Source organism: Trachypithecus francoisi, unplaced genomic scaffold (genome assembly GCF_009764315.1).
Source record: "Trachypithecus francoisi isolate TF-2019V2 unplaced genomic scaffold, Tfra_2.0 Lachesis_group16, whole genome shotgun sequence".
Lineage (NCBI taxonomy): Eukaryota > Metazoa > Chordata > Mammalia > Primates > Cercopithecidae > Trachypithecus > Trachypithecus francoisi.
This window is the reverse complement of record NW_022681461.1, coordinates 5,076,168-5,096,619: the sequence shown is the minus strand read 5'-3', so window position 1 is coordinate 5,096,619 and position 20,452 is coordinate 5,076,168. Positions and strand designations below refer to the sequence as shown.

General features: G+C 41.3%; 2 protein-coding genes across 6 annotated transcripts in view; one reads left to right on the top strand and one right to left on the bottom strand.

Moving 5' to 3' along the window:
- Positions 1-20,452, top strand: part of CENPP (centromere protein P) — a 286,574-nt gene that overhangs the window by 178,053 nt on the left and 88,069 nt on the right. The window lies entirely within an intron of this gene.
- Positions 1-20,452, bottom strand: part of ECM2 (extracellular matrix protein 2) — a 44,357-nt gene that overhangs the window by 4,780 nt on the left and 19,125 nt on the right. For 2 of the 4 annotated variants that reach the window (XM_033236771.1, XM_033236770.1), the window contains 7 exons: positions 19,213-19,401; positions 16,135-16,707; positions 13,524-13,639; positions 11,372-11,507; positions 7,023-7,180; positions 4,036-4,175; positions 2,258-2,584 (listed from right to left, as the gene is read on the bottom strand). In XM_033236771.1, coding sequence (XP_033092662.1) covers positions 2,258-2,584; positions 4,036-4,175; positions 7,023-7,180; positions 11,372-11,507; positions 13,524-13,639; positions 16,135-16,707; positions 19,213-19,401 — 1,639 coding nt within the window. The remainder of the gene's footprint in view (positions 1-2,257; positions 2,585-4,035; positions 4,176-7,022; positions 7,181-11,371; positions 11,508-13,523; positions 13,640-16,134; positions 16,708-19,212; positions 19,402-20,452) is intronic. The other 2 variants (XM_033236772.1, XM_033236773.1) reach the window with 1 other exon arrangement.

Genomic DNA, 20,452 nt, shown 5'->3' with positions numbered 1-20,452 from the left:
CTTACACGGTTTTGACTTTGGAATTATAAATATTTAACATAGTCAAAAGTAATATTCAAAAAGAAAGCAATTTCTAAAAACTAAAAACTAAACAACATGTCTGAATATTAAGTTGTTGACATATCACAGAGGAAACCACTGTATTTCAGCTGTACATGTTTAGTGGAACTTATTCTAAAGACAAATAGAGCTACCAAAAAATAATAAACTTAAAGCTTTTATTATTAGCAGTAATAATGATGTCATTTTGAAACAACTGTTTACGTATTGTAAGATCATCCAAGTTAATATTGTTGGGAACCTAGATTTTCAGTGTAACAGAAACAAGTTTTAATAAAAGGAATTAATATTCAATGACGTTAAATTTGATTTGGGAATGCCAATCTGAACTTATTTTCTTTTCAAAATGCGGAATTTCCTGGCAGTCCGCTGAAAGGCCTTTCCATACATTTCCTGGCAGTCCACTGAAAGGCCTCCATACAATAGCAATACAATTGAAAGGGCCACGGCTGGTTCCTGCTTGGGGCTTCTCAATACTATTCCCCAAAGAAAGGGGCCAGGCTTTTTGGAGGAAGATCTGTAGTAGAGAATGCAGAAAGTAAGCCTGAGGCCCACGTGTGCCCAAAAGCAAGTGAGCAGACACAAGAGCCAGTTTGAATAGTGACCATTGTCCAGATACAGGACGCTTTGAGAATAATGACTGCAACTGATTGAAGCATAACTGCTTACATGAAAGCGTAAGTGTCTATTGATTCACCGGAAAAAGAGAGAACCCTAAAACAAAATAAAGCAAAAACATTTAGGCTCCAACTTCTTACTCCCACTTGTGGCTTAAAGGAAAGAACTAAGCTTTTTTCTTGCCTTTCAGAGTAACAAAGCAGCCCTAGTTGATGAGCCAAAAATTTTTTGAAGTGGAATTCCAGCTAATAAGCGTGAGAAGCATGGCAAAAGTAGAAATTCATCATTTTATTACCCCTAATGAAGTAAGAATCAGACAACATTCATCTATGAGTGAAACCATTGGTTCGGTGATGGAAGAGTAAGTTTGTCATAGGAGATACCAGGCTGTGACCACCTCAACCCACTGATCAATTTCAGAATCACAAAAAGTGGGACAAACATTAAACGCCTTCTGATGCAATGCAGTATGAAGCATATGGCACAGCCTGTGAAGTATTTTTGCAAAAAAATTTTGAAACTGAATTTTACAAAGCCTTCCCAAGCCCCATCTCTTCTTCCAGTACCTTTAAAAACTCGAACTTTTCTGTGTTTTTGTTTTGTTTTGTTTTTGTAGGCATTTAGTTTATTTGGACTTTTAGAGAAGGGGAAAGACTAAGAGGCATAATTCTCAGGGACAGAACAACAAGGTTATTGTCTCCCTCACTGCCAATTATAAAGACCCTACTGACAAAATATTCTGGATTACTTCTCAAGACACTCATGGCATCTAGGCAGGAGTGATGATTCAGTATATAAGTTGAATACACGCAGAAAAATGTGTTCCCAAAAGTAGGTAAAGTGAGTATCAATAAATGTATTCAGAAATTTGACTTCAGAAAAATCTAGATAGAAGCAGTTTTAATTTTAGCATATATTTAGGTTTTATGCTCTATAGATTTATTTATTTACATATGGAGGTGGGAGTAGTAACATAATCTATTGCTTTGATGACTTATATGAAACTCTCTCTAAAGTTCTAAGTGTTATATAATAATAATATGTTAATTTTTCTTTTTTTTTTTTTTTTTGAGATGGAGTCTCACTCTGTTACCCAGGCCGGAGTGCAGTGGCACGATCCCGGCTCACTGCAACCTCTGCCTCCCAGGTTCAAACATTCTCCCACCTCAGCCTTCCAACTAGCTGGCATTACAGACAGGCACCACCAAGCCCTGTTAATTTTTGTATTTTTAGTAGAAACGAGGTTTCACCATGTTGGCCAGGCTGGCCTGGAACTCTTGACCTCAGGTGACCCACCTACTTTGGCCTCCCAAAATGTTGGAATTATAGGCGTGAGCCACTGCATCTGGCCAAAAGATGTTTTAACTATGGAAATTTATAAACGTGCAAAAGTAGGAAAAACCTCTAATGAATCCTCACATACCTGTCATCCACCTTCAGTAATTACTGACATTTGCCAATCTTGTTTAATCCAACCCCTTAGCACCATTTTTTTTTCCCAGAGATCATGTCATGGTTGTTTTATCATATATTTTGCCAACCAAAATTTAAACAGATACTTGAAAAAGCCAAAATTTACCGTATCTTGTTGTTGTTCAGCCTCAGAAAATGTAGTGCTTTCATTTCTTGTATCCCAGGTGGTATAGATTTTAAGTCATTGTGATCCAGAAATAATTCTCTCAGGGAATGATATGCCCCGTAGAAGGAGACACGGTCCATGCCATCATCAGCAAGTTTGTTAAATGACAGGTACAAGTATTCCAGGCCTGGTTCCATATGACCAAACACATAGCCAGGGATCCGTTCAATCTGGTTCCCGAGGAGCACGAGGTGCAGCAAGGACTTGGGTAGATAGGAGGGGACATGATAGAGCTTGTTGTACGAGAGATCAATGGATTCTAGACTTCTGCAACAAAGAAAAAAGTAAACAGGGTAGGGACATCAGGATGGTGATCATCAGCTCTAAATTTTGATAAGGCCAGTCTTGATGCTGGTCCATTTTCCTATAAGCACCCAGTTTGTAGTGAAGATTCCAAATAGGAACTTTTCTAGGTATAGCCAGCCCTAGTCCCTTGCACCAAGGTGCATGTCCTTACCAGTGTGCCATACTGCCTCCCAGCTATGCGAATCCATGCGAGGGGAGCATCAAAGACTAGGAGGGAAAAACTCATATCCCTGGAGGCAATACTGAGGCCCAAAGACTAAAATATCTGTAAGGTTGATGTGTTGAATCCAAAATGAAATCCCATGAATCCTAGCATACATCGAAATGCCTATCTGTAAAGTTGTCTCTGGTTCCAGCAAGGAATTTTGGTTTGTTTGGCTTGTTTTGGTTCCCCTTCCCCTACATTTTCATTCCACATTTGATTTGATAACCTGGCACACCTGGGACTTGAGGTGATCCTGAGGGATCTAGAAAATGCTGTTAATCATCTAGAAGATCTGGGAAATGTGGTGAACTCACTGGCTTGTTTCAGGAACCCCACCTGAGTCTCCTAAGGCTTCTGCCCCACACCCTCTTTTCACCTGATGAAGACTCCTCTGCCCACAGTGGACTCAGTGCCACATGCTGCTGAGCCCAGTTGGCCTCTCCATCCTGTTTCTGAATGACACACATCCCCGGCTGTGTTACTTAGGCACATAGTTCCAGGACACGCAATCCCAGATCCCAGTTGTCTGCTGGATTTGCTGCAGGGCTTGCTTCTGACTCCCTCCCCCTTCACTGAGAGCTACAGCCAGAGGTTGCTGATTCTTGTCCAGGAAGATGGAGTCTACTTTTGGCCTCCACTGTTAGGCCAAGCATTCTTCAGTCTATTTTGTAAGAGTTGAAGTGAAGAAATCGTTTGGAGAAAAGAAGGCTGTGTAGTGTAGAACAGGCCTGTGCTCTGGAGCCTGGTGCTTCTACCTAATGATGATAAGGAGAAGGAGTGTGGCAGATTTCTTTCTCACTGTGTGCAGGGGATTATCTCATTCAAACCTGCTGACAACCTGTGAGGTAGACAGAGCTAGGGTGGCATTTGACCACTAGTGGGCAGACCTCGAAGTCAGACAGCTGGGGCTCAGTTTTTGCTAGCTCAGCACTTGGCATATGATAGGGTGTCCAGTATGCAGTATGGCGACAACAGCAGTAGTAACTGTAATAATCCTAACACCAGTCATGCAATGCACAGGTTGGAAACTGCATGAAGGAGCCCACTTTGGGGATAGGGTAAGGGTTCACTAAGAAATGATTCTGTCTCCGAGCCCTTCAGTATCGTCACCTCTCTCACGTATCCCATTCCCAGTTTTCCTACTCTGTTTAATAATGACGAGAGGAAGAAATAGTTCAATAAAATTTAAATTGTAGCATGTACTTACTCTTGATTTATCCAGGCTAGAGGAGCAATCCTATTTTCTTCAATTTTGTTATAACGTAGTACAATGACATTGATCTTTCTGGTATGATTGAAACAAATTTCAGTTATTTCTTCAATTTGGTTATTTTCTAGGTATAATTCCTATAATTAAGAGAAAAGACTTATTTTTCTTTTGTTAGTTGATATGTTCAGTTTCATGAAGACTAAAATAGTAACATAGACTATTGTCATTAGTATTATCTAAAGAGTCTTTTACTGCTCTTTCAAGTAAGCTCGTGTTTTTAAGTTGTCTTTTTTTTTTGAGACGGGGTCTCACTTTGTCACACAGGATGGAGTGCAGGGGCACAAACACGGCTCACTGCAGCCTTGATCTCCCAGGCTCAAGTGATCCTACCACTTCAGTCCCACAAGTGACTGAGACTACAGGTATGCGCCACCAAGCCTGGCTAATTTTTGTGTTTTTTGTAGAGACAGGAGCTCACCATGTTGTTCAGGCTGGTCTCGAACTCCTAAGCTCAAGTGATCTACCCGCCTTGGCCTCCCAAAGTGCTGGATTTACAGGAAAGTTGTCAAATTTTATAACTAATTAGTAAAATAAAACACACGGTCTGTCATGGTTATGGAATCAAATGAATTTTATTTAAAATGTATTAGCCATAATATGTTGCAAGAAATGGCATACCATAATAATTATACAAGGCTCTCTACTTTATAATACTTATTCACATAAGTTATCTCATTTGGGCTTGAAAACTCTGAAAAGTAGACAGTAATTATTGTCTCAACTTACCAGTGGAGTTAAGTTGGGCCTGGAGAGACAGGGAGGCTCACCCGCGGTCACGTGACTAATGCTGAGAGGGGCTTGTCCTAGCCGAGCCTCCAGTCCCAGACTGCCTGTTTCCTACTATTTCATGTGGTCTATAATATTTTAGGCTCATGTTTTTAGATTTGCTTTTGTTATAATTAATTTAAAGTTAATTAGGAGCCTCAATTTACAACCAAGGAGAAGTTTGCTAGAACTGTTAATAAGTTTTTAATAGCTAGCTGCCTTCAAGTTAAGTTTAGTTGGCATTAGAGGGAGTTTTTCACTAAAGGATCTGCATTATAAAAATTCTCCTTGTTCTCTTGTTAGAATTCAGAGGTATAACTGGCATATATCTTTAGTGTTACCTTCTATTCCACCTGTGAGAATTTCCCTCTTTGTTAATTTTGGCATTTGTTAGAAATTAGTAAAGCAATTTTCAGCTTTTTGCTTTTACCTGCGTATGTATTTAGGAGGTGAGCTAGATTACAGACTAGTTAAATAAATCCTGGCACACCTGTCCATATGTTGAAAAGTCTGCAGCTGTAGGAAAGAAGGACATGAGGCAGCCTTGAGGCTGCATGGTTAAGTGAGGCAGGTGTACAGCAGCGGCTTTAGAAGGATTTATAGTATGTGCCATGCATTTGTGCACTTGTATGCCCAGTGCTTCGCAGACTGGTAGGAATGGGTCCCTTTGGAGAGAGAGAAGCCAGTATGGGAAGCTCAGGCTCAGGGTGGGGCACATTGCTCTTTTGTATTATCCTCATTGTGTATGTATGTGTTTTAACATGTGTGTGCATTGTCTATTTACATTTTAATCTTTTAATTATTAATTTCTGATCCTGCCCCACAAAGAATCTGACTTAGCATGTCTGTATTTCTTAAGAACCCAGGAGATTCTGATGGAAAGCCAGGTCCTGATGAATGTCAGTGTCACATAACTCTGTCGCTTAATCTGGAAATAGGAAGAAGAGGAAGGGTGATAGGCATGACAGCCACATCAGATCACAATAGGTGACCCTCTTCTCTGGCTCGTTGGGGCTGATGCCGGGGGATGCTGCATCCTGACTTCTGGCTGGATGATCATGTGGTGAAGGAGAAACGGAGCTTAGTAAGGAAACCTGTGTTCCCACAGGGTCTGCCAGTATGTATAGACTCTCTGGACCTCAGTGTTCTTTTTGGCAGGCGGGGTGGGGTGTGGTTTGTAGAGACAGAGTCTCTCTGTGTTGCCCAGGCTGGAGTGCAGTGGTACGATCCTAGCTTACTGCAGCCTCAAACTCCTGGGCTCAAGTGATCCTCCACCTCAGCCTCCTGAGCAGCTACGACTACAAGTGTGCACCACCATGCCTGGCTAGTTTTTTTAAAAATATATTTTTTAGAGACAGGGCCTCAGTATGCTGCCCAGGCTACTCCCAAACTCCTGGCCTCAAGCCATCTTCCTGCCTCAGACTCCCAGAGTGCTGGTATTACTGGTGTGAGCCACTGCACAGTCCACCTCAGTGTTTTTAATGCAGGAAATGAGGGGTGTTGACATTCATCAGCCAAAGACCCTCTGAAGCACATCCTGCAGCAAGGATACCACACATCTGGGGACCTGTGGGGCATCTCTAGAGGATAATAAAGCAAGGCTGGAGTTTGGGGCCTGGAGTTAGTCACAGGACAGTTCTGGTAGGAATTGGGTCAAAACTTGTAAGCTACAGAGTTGCTGGAACAGTCAGAGGCCTTCTTTGTACAACACTTGTATCCATGCAAGTTACTGTTAGGTCAGAGTGTCTGTGATTTTGCCTGGAATTTGTCAGTGGACACTCTGTTACGGTTAATACCTGTTTGAGCTTCTGTGATAAGCGTCACATTTCTGGATTGGGACAGTATACACTGTCTTGAGAGTCAGAGTACCTCATAGAAGTTGTGGTTTCTTTTAAATTCTCAATTCCTTTCTCCCATTTCCCCCAAGAGCTGTCAGAAGTACCATTTTTCACTTTATCAGGTGTCTCTACTAGTAATTATAATTTCGATTGAGAATTTTGTATTACTTGAAGAAAAAACAATGCTTAAATTATAGGAAATTCTGCATACAGCATGAAACTAGAGTTTAATTTACATCACAATAGTCTTAAAATATATTTTGTTGTATACCATATTTAAAATATAATACATTTAAAACATTAAAAGAAATATATTGTTACCTCAATAGAAGCAGGAAGACCCTGTGGTATAATTCTAAATTTATTTTTTCCCAGACGCAAGTAGGCTAGGCTCTTCAAAGGTTTGAAAGCTAAAGGATTGACATTGACTTCACTGAGATTATTTCCTTCCAGTTCTAAGGTGACCAGTTGATATAAGTCTATAAAAAATAAAAGTATTAGAATATTAGGATAATTGAAAAACCGTGCAGATTTTTGTAGGCTTTTGAAATGTCATGTGAAATGACCAGTTTATTTGCAGGGCAAATACAGTTTTTTTAAAACCTTTGTATCCTCCTATAAAGTCTTTTCTTAAGTACTTTGTACATCCCAGATGCTCAGTTCAACCAGGACTAAATGCATGGTCCAGTAGTGAGGCAGACCCCAAAAAATCATTGAAATGCTAGGTGCTAACAATATGTGTAAGGAACAGAAGCAAGAGAGAAGAGAGGGAGGAAGATAGGAAAGGGAGGCAGAAGAGTTTCCATAGAAATTGTGGTGGCTGAACAGGGATTTGGAATTTAGATAGGAAAGGAATAGAAAGTTGTGGACAGTCATTGGAAACATTGCAAAGATATAGATATATGAAATGGCAGCATCATAGGCAATGGGGTGGGTGGAAGTTTAATGCAATGAGTGATTTTTTTTTCCAGGACACAGAAAAGAACACTTTCCCTGGCTCACCCTCAGTCTCTGAACAAGGGAGTCAGAAGTAAACCAGAGCAGTGAATTCCCATCATAGTTACTCACTTGTTGGCACAGAGTGCAGCCAAATGGAAGCTTTGAAAGAATGATGATCAAAAATTCTCCACGCATTCAGATTGAACTAGCAAGAAAGGCCTTTATACAAACAAGTTTTTTTCTACTTTGTTTCTACTAGTCTCAGGAGTGGTATGATCCAGGTCAAATGGAAGCTCCATGCTGCAAAATGGACAGCTCAGCAATGGCAATACCCAGAGGCATCTGAATCAGAGGTTCAGGGTGTGGCCAAAATTCTCAGATTAGGGGATGTTTTTTATTCAACCCCCTTCGTGGGCATTGCACCGAATGCCATGTGGGACTCAGTTCTGTTCTTAGGCAACAGCAAAGACAGTTGCATCAAGAATAGAAATAATAAATGCTGGAAGATTATAAGAAGAAAAAACAGTGTAGATGTGAGTGGTATGAAAGTGTCAGTCTCCTACAGACAGAAAGATTTAGATAGAAGTAGGAGGAACTTCCAGGCTGAAATAGCCAGCTGAGCACATGTAGGTGAAAGACCATGTGGGTTTGTTCAGGGGGAGAGGAGACTAGCCCTGGAGTGGCTGTGCACAGTGGGGTGAAGGTTGGTGCTCAGAGAGAAGTGTACTGGGAGGGCCTTTTTTTATTTTATTTTAATTTATTTAGAGACAGAGTGTCGCTCTGTCGCCCAAGCTGGAGTGCAATAGCATGGTCTTGGCTCACTGCAACCTCCGTCTCCCAGGTTCAAGCGATTCTTCTGCCTCAGTCTCCCGAGTAGCTGATTGCAGGCACCCACCACCACACCCAGCTAATTCTGGGAGGGCCTTTGCACCCTGGACAACAACGTCTGGCTCTCATTCTCAAGGCAGCAAGATGGGGACGGCAGGACAAGGGCCACATTTTACAAAGGTTAAGCTGGTGGTGGTGCTTAGGATTAATGGAAGTGCTGAGCAACAGGAAGTAGCCAGGCCAGCCAGTAAATTGTGATAAGTGGTTGTATTTCCTCATATTCACTTTCATTTCCAAAACTAAAGGTACTGAGAATCTGACGTCTTTTTCTAGTAAATAGGTGGAGTTTTGAAATGCAGTGGAAGTTTTTCTTTGAAAAATAGATAACAGAAATGAACTAATGGCCATTACATGACTGAGAGAAAAAGAGAGAAACAGTACAAATTCAGGACACTGTGTTTTCGTTTGCAGTTATTCTCTGGTATATATAGGAAATAGGAGGTAACAGGAAATAGGATGGTGCTAGAGAGTGTTTCTTGTAGGTGAGACTTGAGGTAGATGTTGAAAGGATTCATGGACAGGAAACAGGAAGTCTTCCATGGTGGGTGGTACCATGACAGGTTGTGGACATGGCAGGTGCCTCGATGTTCCTGGCAGGCAGCATCACATGGTCATCCACTGGAGCAACCTCCAGGGCTCCTAGTTTGGTTGTTTCAGTCATTAGTGACAACAAAAATGCTTTTAAAGCATGCCTGGTTTTCCTCTGCTGTCCCTCCCTCCACCTTTCACACCTCTCTCTCAATTTTAAGTCCTTCCCTTTCTCCATACCACATGTGCACATCTCAGGTGGACTCTGCTCCTCCTGCAGGTAGATTCCCTGCCCTCCAGCAAGGTGTGTGCAGCCCCTGCTGTTGCTCATTGCCTGCCCTTCACCTTCACTGTGCCTGCTTGCAGGTCCCACAGTATCCCAAATTGTCTCATTTATTTGCACCTTTGTGCTGTTTTCTCTCCCTGGCGTGCCCTCCTTCCCCGTCTCTGGAGCTATAATCTGAAAGATCATGAGTGAGGAGCCACCCCAAGAGAGATGACAGGAGAGCAGTGGGTCACCTGCTTCCACACAGAAGCAGGGTGGCCTCATAGCATTCCTGGCAGCCAGCCTGACCGTCCACAGCATCAGGACTCCCAGCCAGGGGGAGCCCAGCACCCGAGGGAGCAGCACAGCAGGAGCTCTTAGAACTGAGCCCACCCAGGGAGTGCAGCAGGGGTATCTGGGCCGGAGGACAGAAAGCACTGCCAGCATGGGGCCGAGGCTCCTCAGGTGCTCGGACTGTGGAGAAAGGCGGGCTAAGAAAGGCAAGCAGACAGCCCGCTCACCCTGGCTTCCTGTCAACACTCTGGGAATCTAGAAGCATTTGTGAGTGCGGGAGAAGAGTACTCTTTAAGACAGTTCCAGGGGTGTGTGAAAGCACCTTCACAATCAGGAGTGCATGTTTTATAACACCTCATTTTGATAACCCAACTAGAAATGTGACTGACTTGTAGCTCATATACAGCCTGTTAGTACAGTTGTTCTAGATTGCTGACACCCTTTGGTCTTCAGCAGTTAGCAATTGAATTTTCTAATGTCTTTCCCATTTGGCAATCTCCATTGAAATTTGTGTTTATTAATGTTTTTCTGTGTGTCCTGAAATCCATCTGGAAATTGAGTATTTCCATAACTAATCCTCAGATTTGGAAATTCTCATTATTATTGTTCTTTTCTCAATACCAGAAGTATTTTGTTCCTGTGAAGTGTTTTGGGAGCTACAGGAAACAATTGGATTGTTTCAATCCTTTAAAGGCTTTGTTTAATAAATAACTTAATGAATAAAAACATAATATGTTTCAAAGCAAGTAAACAGACAGTGTTGAGCACTGACCTCAAGAGCTATACTAGACTATTAGGAAGATAAAAAGAAAAGGTAGGCAGTCCTTGTCTCAAAAAAGTACATAGTATAATCAAAGGCATTAGCTAGAATTCATGAAAAGTAAAATGTGATAAAACCTCTTTTATACAGAGTCACATATGATATCTTCAGCTATCTAGCACAGTCCAGAAATAAGCAGAAGAGGAGCCAGTGCCAGCAATGTCAAGTGCACAGAATGTAGGGCACCCTCGCTAAAGGCTATCAGAAAGCTAGGCCACAGTGGGAGCCGTGCATCCACATGCTGTGGGGTGTGGAGTTAGCAGGACTTCAGTGACATATGAGTACAGAAGTTCCGGCCCAAGCCCTCTCAGGCACAAAATTGCCAAAGCCAAAGTTAATACCATGAAGAACATGTGCTTTCTTTGTAGGACAGCTTCTCAGCCTCATATGCAGTGCCCGTTTATTCATATTTCATGCATAATTCCCATGTGCTTAGTTTTGTCTTTAGGTTCCAACCCATGATAAATGAAAATAGCAAGTTGTATGGAGGCAGCAAGAGTTGTGGGTGGGGTGTATTGACCATCAGTGGGATAAAGGAGATCCAGTCAACAAGCCATGGCACTGGTTAGTCACTTCGAAGAACCGACAAAATTGTCGATCCAGAACGCAAAATGCATGGCGTTGTGGGGCATATGTAGTATAATTCTTCGGATATTTTGGATTTGTAGTAAATTTATTGTCTTGTGAATAATAAGAACCTGGAATCATTGAGAAACAATGTTATTCATGGGTAAGGTACAAAGATAACAGGTAGTTTAAAATTCATTTTACGTTTTGCCAGTTAATAGTTAAAAGAAGTTTTATCAACTCAAATGGTTAAGTGACCTAAAAATATTTACTATTTATTCATTTGGCGATACTGTAAATAAAATTTCTACACCACTATATAAGAAAGATTATAAGGAAGCATATCATTGAAAAACAAATATTAAATACCTGATAAACTTTCTTTATCAATAGCCTGAAGATTGTTCTCATTGATTTTAAGTTCTTCTAATGTAGATGGCAATTCTGAAGGAATCTGTATCAAATTATTTCCATCCATATTCAAACGCGTTAACTTCTTCAGAAGCTTAAAAAGCAAATCTCAAAGTTACTTTTTTATCTAGTCACAGCTGTGCAGTCACATTTCACATAAGAGTCGTTTTGAAGCACTGACTGAAAGTCTCACAAGCGATCCTTCCTTAGGCTTAGACAGTAATATCCAGGCCACACAGCAAACAAACCCCATATTCCCCCTGCCAGGTTGATATTGATCCTGGTAATAGCATTGATTCTCAGGGATTTTCAACAGACTACATTTGATTATTTTGTAGCTTACTCACCATGTTTATATTGCAGCTTTTTAGAAAGTGAGAGAAAGCTGCCATAACTACTGGATTGCTCATTCTTGCTAGATCTTAGGTTTCTGCCTTTTCAGCAATACACAGAAATTTCATGAAATCATGCAGTAATCTGAAGCTGTCATGGATGCTAACAGTTAAGATAGCAATCAATCCTTTTAACATACTTGTAAACCTCAGTTTTTTATCTACTCCAGAAAGGTCATAAAATGACACTAATTACTGTGGAAATTTTCCAAACTAAGGACTACAGATATTATAAGCTATTCCTGTATGGCATCCAGTTGACTGTCTGGAAAAGTATCTTTTCACATTTGTAGTTGTGTGTTCGTTGGTCAAACCTAGCCTCTACCACCAAAAGTGGGGAACTGTGGTTGGGTAGGTTTTAGTAAAGTCCCATGGAATGATTCACCTCATCAGTGATCATATTCAAATTTCAACAGTTTCGGAATGGGACAGAGAATTCCAAAGCAAGAAAAGGAGGTAATCTCCTACAATGTTTTTCTCTTGGTCAAATACAGGGAAAGGACCCCCTAATGCTAGCCATTTTCTAGGAGAAGGATGGATAGCATGAAGTAGATCTAGGATGAGAATGTGGAACCCTCTTATCTGCCAGCCTAGACTCCAGATAAGAAACAGGAACTGAGAATATAAGAGGCCAGTGATTTGTCTGAAGAGTGGGTGGAAGACCCAGAAGACCGCCCAAGGGAGTAACAGTTTCACTTAGTGGAATATAATGTGCTTTATTTATGGCTTTTCAAACACACACATTTATGAGGTTTTTTGTTTTTGTTTTTTGTTTACAGACATAAACCCCTTCTCTCTTAACTCTTAAATTCCTTGAATTCTGTCTTCTTTCCTCCTTCTTGTTTTTTGAGACAGGGTCTGCCTCTGTCGCCCAGGCTGGAGTACAATGGCGCGATCTTGGCTCACTGCAACCTCTGCCTCTCGAATTCAAGCAATTCTCCTGCCTCAGAATCCCGAGTAGCTGGGACTACAGGCGCATGTCATCACACTCAGCTAAATTTTGTATTTTTAGTAGAGATGGGGTTTCACCATGTTGGCCAGGCTGGTCTCAAACTCCTGACCTCGTGATCCGCCCATCTCAGCCTCCCAAAGTGCTGGGATTACAAGTATGAGCCACCGCGCCCGGCCCGTTTTATATATATATATGTAATTAGTTCAATCTGTATCTTTCAAAGGTTTATTCTATGCTGTTTCCTGCTCTCTCTCTTTCCCTCTTCTTTTCCAAGCTATCCCTAATTTTTATCTGAGCCTATCTGTTTTTCCAGAACCCCCTTCTGCCAAAGTATCGTCCGTCAGGTTTTGTTCATTGCACAAAATAAAACAAAAAAAAAGGAAGCCGTGTCTTGCTGGCCTGAAAAATGTTAATAAGAGTTTCCAGATAGGCTCAATTTATTTCCAGAAAATACTTCATATGCTAACAGACCAGATTTTAGCATGTTTTCAGTTACTTGGGGAGAAACTACTCCATAAATTAAAATCATCAGTTTTGTCACTGATGCTATTGTTGGCGCCCTTATGGCAAAGCTAAAAGTATGTAAAATAATAAACTATATTCAAGAGAAAACTTGAATGCAGTTTAGGAACATCAGAGAGGAAACTTTCTTAGAAGAAAACTACCAATTAGAAGCATTTTCCTTTTCCTCCCTTCCCCATCTCCAACCAATGCAAGTCATAGTGAAGCCATTCGTCCAAATAGACAAATCAGAGCATGTATTTACCTTGAATGCTTTTGGACCTATGCCTGAAGAAGTGATATTATTTTTGCTCAGATCAAGCCTTTCCAAATTTGGTAATCCATTAAATGCTTCATCTGGGATGGAGGCGATGGAATTGCCTAGGACATACAGCGGTTATGTTTTAGGCATGTGTGCATATACATACATGTACACACATGTATGGGCGTGTGTGCATAGATATCAAGAGAGAGCTTTGTCTGGAGGAGAAAGCAATATTCAGAACAATGACAGAATATATATTATCTAACCAAAGTATGTTCAGAAAAGTAACAGGCTGGAAATAGATGGTTTAACATAGTTGACATTTACTCTCTAAGGATTCATCAGGCTGTAAGTATATCATGATTTAGATGAAAGTGCTTAACACAGCCAGAATATGGTCTGCTGGAGAGTACTGGTAACATTGTACATTTACAACAAAGGTGTGGAAGATTATACAGAAACTGATTTTTATTCTTCATATTCTCCCATAGCCATTTTCTTGGACTAGAAGCATGCCTCTGTTTTTGTCCATGAATGCTCATGCAAATCACTCACCTCCTCTGAGCCTGTCTCCATCTCTGCATACGAAGCTGGTGGAGATCATCTCCAAGACTCTCTCAGATCTAATGTTATGCCTCTACGGCTTCAATCTGCAAAGGTTCCTATATGCCCTAATTTTATGGGTTTTTGTTTTAACATTTAGTTAAGTTTAGTAGTCGATTTTTAAACCCAGAAAGTGAGCATACCAATAGTACATACCATAAAAGTCACATGGTGACCTTCTTATAAAACCGTAACAGTGTAGCTCAGTGTGGGTCATTTATCTTTTCCAAGACTTCAGACTTTCACAGATTGGGTTTTCTTAGGGCAGAGCATACCTGGGGCACAGGCCACAGGAGGAAGGGGCTTTGCTGAACATGAGAGGAATTCCTTAGGTGATCATATAAAAGTAGAATGAAATCCTTTGTCAGAAAGGCCACGGAAGCTTCTGTTATGTTTGACACTGGCAGTGTGCTGTCACAAATGGCCATCCCTGCACAAATGTGTTGACCTTTTCAGCTCCCCTCACCCCAGCATCTCCAGAGCCACCCCTGCCATAGGGGCCTCATTACCCAGACGAAGGCTCCTGCTGCTCCCAGCACCCAAAGTGTCCCCACCAGCCAGCCTCTCACACCTGGTCCTGCTATTCTTCTACTCAGAGCCCTCCCTGGTGGTCCGATGGAAACATGGGCAAAAGGTCTAGATGACCACGTTCCCACTAGAATGTCAAAAACGAGGGGAAAAAGCAACTGACAGTATCAAGTCCTGGCAGGCTGCAGAGAGGCAGGAGCTCCCCAGCATGCAGGTGGTAAAGGAACAGCCACCTTAGAGAACTGTCGGGCAGTTTCTTATAAACTTAAACATGTATTTACCATATCAGCAGTCCCACTCCTGGGCATTGCCCTAGAGAAATGAAGACTTAGGTCCACACAAACATTTGTACGTGGATGTTTATAGCAACGTTATATATAATCACCCCAAACTGGAAACAACTCAGATGACGTATACCTGGTAGGAAACCATGGCCCATCCACATGATGGAACACTACTTGGCAGAAGAGAGGAATGAACTACTGATACACAAAACAAAATACGTGGCTCTCGAAAACATTAGAAACCAGACTGAAAGGGCTATGTATTGTATGATTCCATTTATGTGACACTCTGGAAAAGGCAAAACACATCAGTGTTCTGTGGTGGCCAGTGACTGGTGGAGGGGGAAACAAGGAATTTTGGGGAGTGATAGAACGTCCTATATCTTACTTTTGGTGGTGGTTACATGACTATGTGCATTTATCGAAACTCAGAACTTATGTACTAAAAATAAGTTTTACTACATATAAACTATACCTCATTAAAGCTGATTTTTAAGAAACATCAGCAGGAAATCATCACTGGATTTGGAGGAGTTTGCTTTATACCTGACTGCTATTCTGCAGTAAATAGCTATCTCTTCTGCAAAGTTTATTTATTTGAAGATTATGAAATTAGTCTATTCAGGATCAATTTTTAGGATGAAATTAAAATATAATCTTCATAGAGCAATGAGAATCGTTCTTTTTTTTTTTTTTTTTTTTTTTTTTTTAAGAGACAGGGTCTCACTCTGTTGCCTAGACTGGTCTCAAACTACTGTGCTGAAGCCATTCCCCCACCTCAACCTCCTGAGTAGCTGGGACTACAGGTGTATATAACTGCACATGCCTAAGAGTCATTTACTTTTTTTTTTTTTTTTTTGAGATGGAGTCTCGCTCAATTGCCCAGGCTAGAGTACAGTGGCTTAATCTCAGCTCACTGCAACCTCCACCTCCTGGATTCAAATGATTCTCCTGCCTCAACCTTCTGAGGAGCTGGGATTACATGCATGCCCTACCACACCCGGCTAATTTTTGTATTTTTGTAGAGATGGGGTTTCACCATATTGTCCAGGCTGGTCTCGAACCCTTGACCTCAGGTGGTCTGGCCACCTCAGCCTCTCAAAGTGCTGAGATTACAGGCATGAGCCACTGTGCCCAGCTGCTAAGAGTCATTTACTTTTAAAGCACAAAATAAAGCAGAAGTCAACATCTCTTACCAGTGAGCTCCAGACTTGTTATCTGTGGTGCTGTTAGTGGTGGTATCTGGGTGAGCATGGCGTTGATGCAGCTGATGGTCCTGTAGGACAGAGAGCACCCACTTGGCAGGCGCAGTGTGCCTCTGGGAGGAGCAGGAAGTGGGGATCGAGAGGGCATTCGGAACGTATCTCCTCTTACCGGGTCCTCCTCGTCTTCCTCATCCTCCTCATCCTCCTCATCCTCCTCACCCTCCTCCTCATCCTCCTCCTCCCTTCCTTGGCGTTGCTGCTGGTGTGCCAGCCTCCTCTCCTCTCCAGGCCTCTGCTTTCCGTCTCCTCCTCTGCTGTCCTCCTCACTGTAAAGCTGCCTCTGATTTCTAGATTCAGGGGGCTCTCTCTTTTGCTCTGTATCTTCTTTCATTGCTTCATCCTCCTCAGATTGAAGTGCTGCTTTTCTTACTATTTGGTCCATTCCCACCTGAGGAGGTGGCAGTTGCTTATGAAGTAAATTGGAAGGTTCTCTTTGTTCTGAAGAATCACCAGAAAATTCATTTCTATCATTTAATGCTATACCACTGAGTAGAGAATAGGAGACTTAATGACCACGCAAGGATGAGGTAGCAGAGATAAGTTGATGATATTAATAAAAGAAAAAATCATAACAAAAATTAGATTAGTAAATATTATTCCCTCCGAGTATTTGAGTGCAATTTAAAGATGAAATGCACCTTGAAATTTTTGCTTAAAAAGTTTTAATAGTCACTTTATTTCTATTTTGTAAGATCTCTTACATTTTTTTCACCTGTGGGCCTTAATACTAATTTTTATATTAAATAACTTAATGCTTATTTTTGCTAACATATCATGCTACCTGGTGACTAAGGAGGGAATAATATTGCCACATGAGGCAAAATGGTAAGCAATCCTGTTGTGAGATTGTGTTATAATCAGATGTGATACCTTTATAATAGATACTGTTCTGTTCACTAGGGCTATTGCTAATGTGAGAATTTGTAGACTGTTTACCAGACATTAAAAAAGTGAAACAGGTATATATTTTACTTGCTTATAGCAGTGAAACCAACTTTTGTTATAGATTTGTCATTATTTTTGTCCCTGGCATCCTAGCGTCATCCTCTGAAATTCAGAATTATAGAGAGAAAGTTTTCCTCCTTCTCTCTCCCAGATTCTATACTTAAATCATTTTTACTACCTGAGACTTACAAATGACATTCTGGACTTAAGTGATGTTGCTTTAACTTAGATATATGCACAGGAGTGCTGTTTATCCTTCCATGATGGTGGGAGTAGAATAAATGATAGTAGACAGTGAATCTACATTTATATTCAGCTGTTAAATCTTTGGCAGAAAGTGGGGAAGACAAGACAAAGACTAGATTAAAATTCACTCTCTGAGTAAACAGTTCTAGGAAGAACTGATTTCACAGTGCATAATTTTTTTTTTTTTTTTTTCCCCTGAGACAGAGTCTTGCTCTGTCGCCCAGGCTGGAATGCAGTGGCATGATCTCGGCTCACTTCACCCTCTGCCTCCCGGGTTCAAGCGATTCTCCTGCCTCAACCTCCCAAGTAAGCTGGGATTACAGGCACCCTGCCACTATGCCAGGCTAATTTTTGTATTTTTAGTAGAGATGGGGTTTCACCGTGTTGACTAGGCTGGTCTTGAACACCTGACCCATCGTGATCCTCCCGCCTCAGCCTCCCCAAGTGCTGGGATTACAGGTGTGAACTACTGTACCCAGCCAGAGTGCATACATTTTCTTTCATCAAGATTTATAAATTTACTTAATCATCTGCCTACTCTTATTTAATACTATATATAAACTACTCCCGAAAAGAACTCAGGAAATATAATTATTTGGAGAAATTACTTGAGATATCAATTCAGTATGTATTATAAAGTCTGTGAGTTTTTTCACATCTCTAGCAAAACATGCAGAAGGAGAATAGGAAAAAGTTAGTAAAAGGAAACTAAAGCTATCATATTGAAACACTTAAAATCCTTCCTGTATATCCAAGTTTATTTTTCCAAAATAACTACATTTCAAGAATACTCCAAGTCTTTTGAAAAAATGTCTGAGAATTTGTGACTCTTACTTTGTAAACCTTGTATTTATTTCACTCCAAGGAATCCATTTCATTGAACACTTTTTTCCTAACTCTTTTTAAACGTTAGTGAAATATTTGGTAGTATAAAGCAAAACACAATTTCTAAATAGTCAAAAGTTTTTCCTGGCAGGAGACTTTTGTAGACACCTACCCTGTGATCATCTGTGCGCATGGGAGCAATCTACCTCGGTTATAGACAAGATGTCCCTATCCCTTCCCAGCCAAGTATTTAACAAGTATTTATCTGCTTATTTTCATAAGGTGTTGGTTAGGCTTTTCTCAGAGGAGACTGGGCCTCCCGGGAAGGTTCCTTCATTCAGTCAGGTATGAGCCTCATTGGAGAAGGGGTCCATGAGCAGCCAACAAAACCCGTGCTGTGATCTCCTGCACACAGAACGGCCACATGAGAAAATCATGCTTCAGGCTACACTTCTGCATTTTCCTGGGATTATCCAAGCAGTGATGTGGGTTCCTGCGCTGCCTTTGAATGGCTGGGTATAGCCAGAGGGTTGGGGCTTTATTCTCTTTAGATGCAAATCACTCTTCCTTTGTTTACCCTGACTTCAAGGTGATAAAGCCATGTTGGGTTGGATTAAGTGGGATAATGCACACCTAGACCAAAGCAGAGCCCTTAACTCAGTAAGAAAGAATTCAGGATCTGTTAGTTGTAGAAATTCTGTTACCGGAGAAATTCTGTTACCGTATCTCTAAAGCTGAGAGTAAAATGTGGAATGTAATCTCATCCAAGTTTACTGAATCTGATAGAGCTAGAACTATAAAGCCACAGTCTATTATTTATATCCCCTACCATGCATTTTCCCAGATATTTTCTATGTTAATCAACATTCTGCCAATATTTTAAGTACTCAGATGACTAATGTGTCACAATTTTAATCTAAAATTAGTAACAAAAAAAAATGGAAGTTAAAGATCAATCACACACTGATATTTTGCTTAGCTAAATCTCTATACCAGTAGCAGAGCAGACAGGGCAGCATTCCCCTTCAGGTATAACTGTTTGGGGGCACCTCTGGGGATGGCACATGGTTTCATCACAAAGCACTCTTCCATCTGAGCAGAGGCAGGTAGTGCAGGGCTCAGGGGACCACACAGCTTTGTTGTACATGGTTATGCCCTTTACCAAACAGTGTCCTTTCTTTCCTAGAAGAAAACAAAAGCCCAAATTTAAATTTCTTATGTGGTTACCAGCAACTGTGAATGGAAGTAAACACAATGTGAAGTCAGACTGCTCTAACCACACAAGAGTAGAATTCTACGTGCATTCATGTGTAGGGTAAAAATGTCATATAGACAAGAAATGCTCAAATGCTTTTCACAGGCTCTCCTCTCAGCCCCTTCACTTAGGCTCTAAGAGTGAACTCCTCATGGTAACTTGGGGCTGAACTGCGCTTCCATTTTGTATCCATCAGGATAGATTAAATTATACAACAGCAACAAACAATCCCCAAATCTCAGTTATTTTTCATTTATACTTTGTGTCTAATGTGGGGACACAGGGGCTCAGCTCATCATATTCACTCAGGATTCATCTATAAGTAGGCTGTCCTGATCACTGTGATAGCGGGAATGTGAGGTTACAAATCACACTTGAACTCTAAAAGTGTCTAATTATACTGACCAATGCAAATTGTATGGCCACACCAAACTTCCCAAGCCGCCAGCCAATCCAGTTCCATCATGTGACCAGAGAGCTGAGCTAGCACTGATGACAAGCTCACGGCCCACCCTTGACATGCACATGGGAATAGGTGAAACCAGACGGCATGCTTCCATGGTGCTTCTCAGTGAGACACTGAGCTATCGCTTTTATGGTTTGTTATGCTATTGAAATACGATTCACATACTATAATATTCACCCTTTTAAAGTGTATAATACTGTCTGGGGGCGGTGGCTCATGCCTGTAATCCCAGCACTTTGGGAGGCTGAGGTGGGTGGATCACTTGAGACCAAGAGTTTGAGACCAGCCTGGGCAACGTGGTGAAACCCCGTCTCCTCTAAAAATACAAAAATTAGCCGAGTGTGGTGCCACATACCTGAAGTTCCAGCTACTCCGAAAGCTGAGGCATGAGAATCACTTGAACCCAGGAGGTGAAGGTTGCAGTGAGCCAAGATCATTCCACTGCACTCCAGCCTGGGCGACAGAGCAAGACTCTGTCTCTAAATAAATAAATAAACAAAGTGCATGATGCA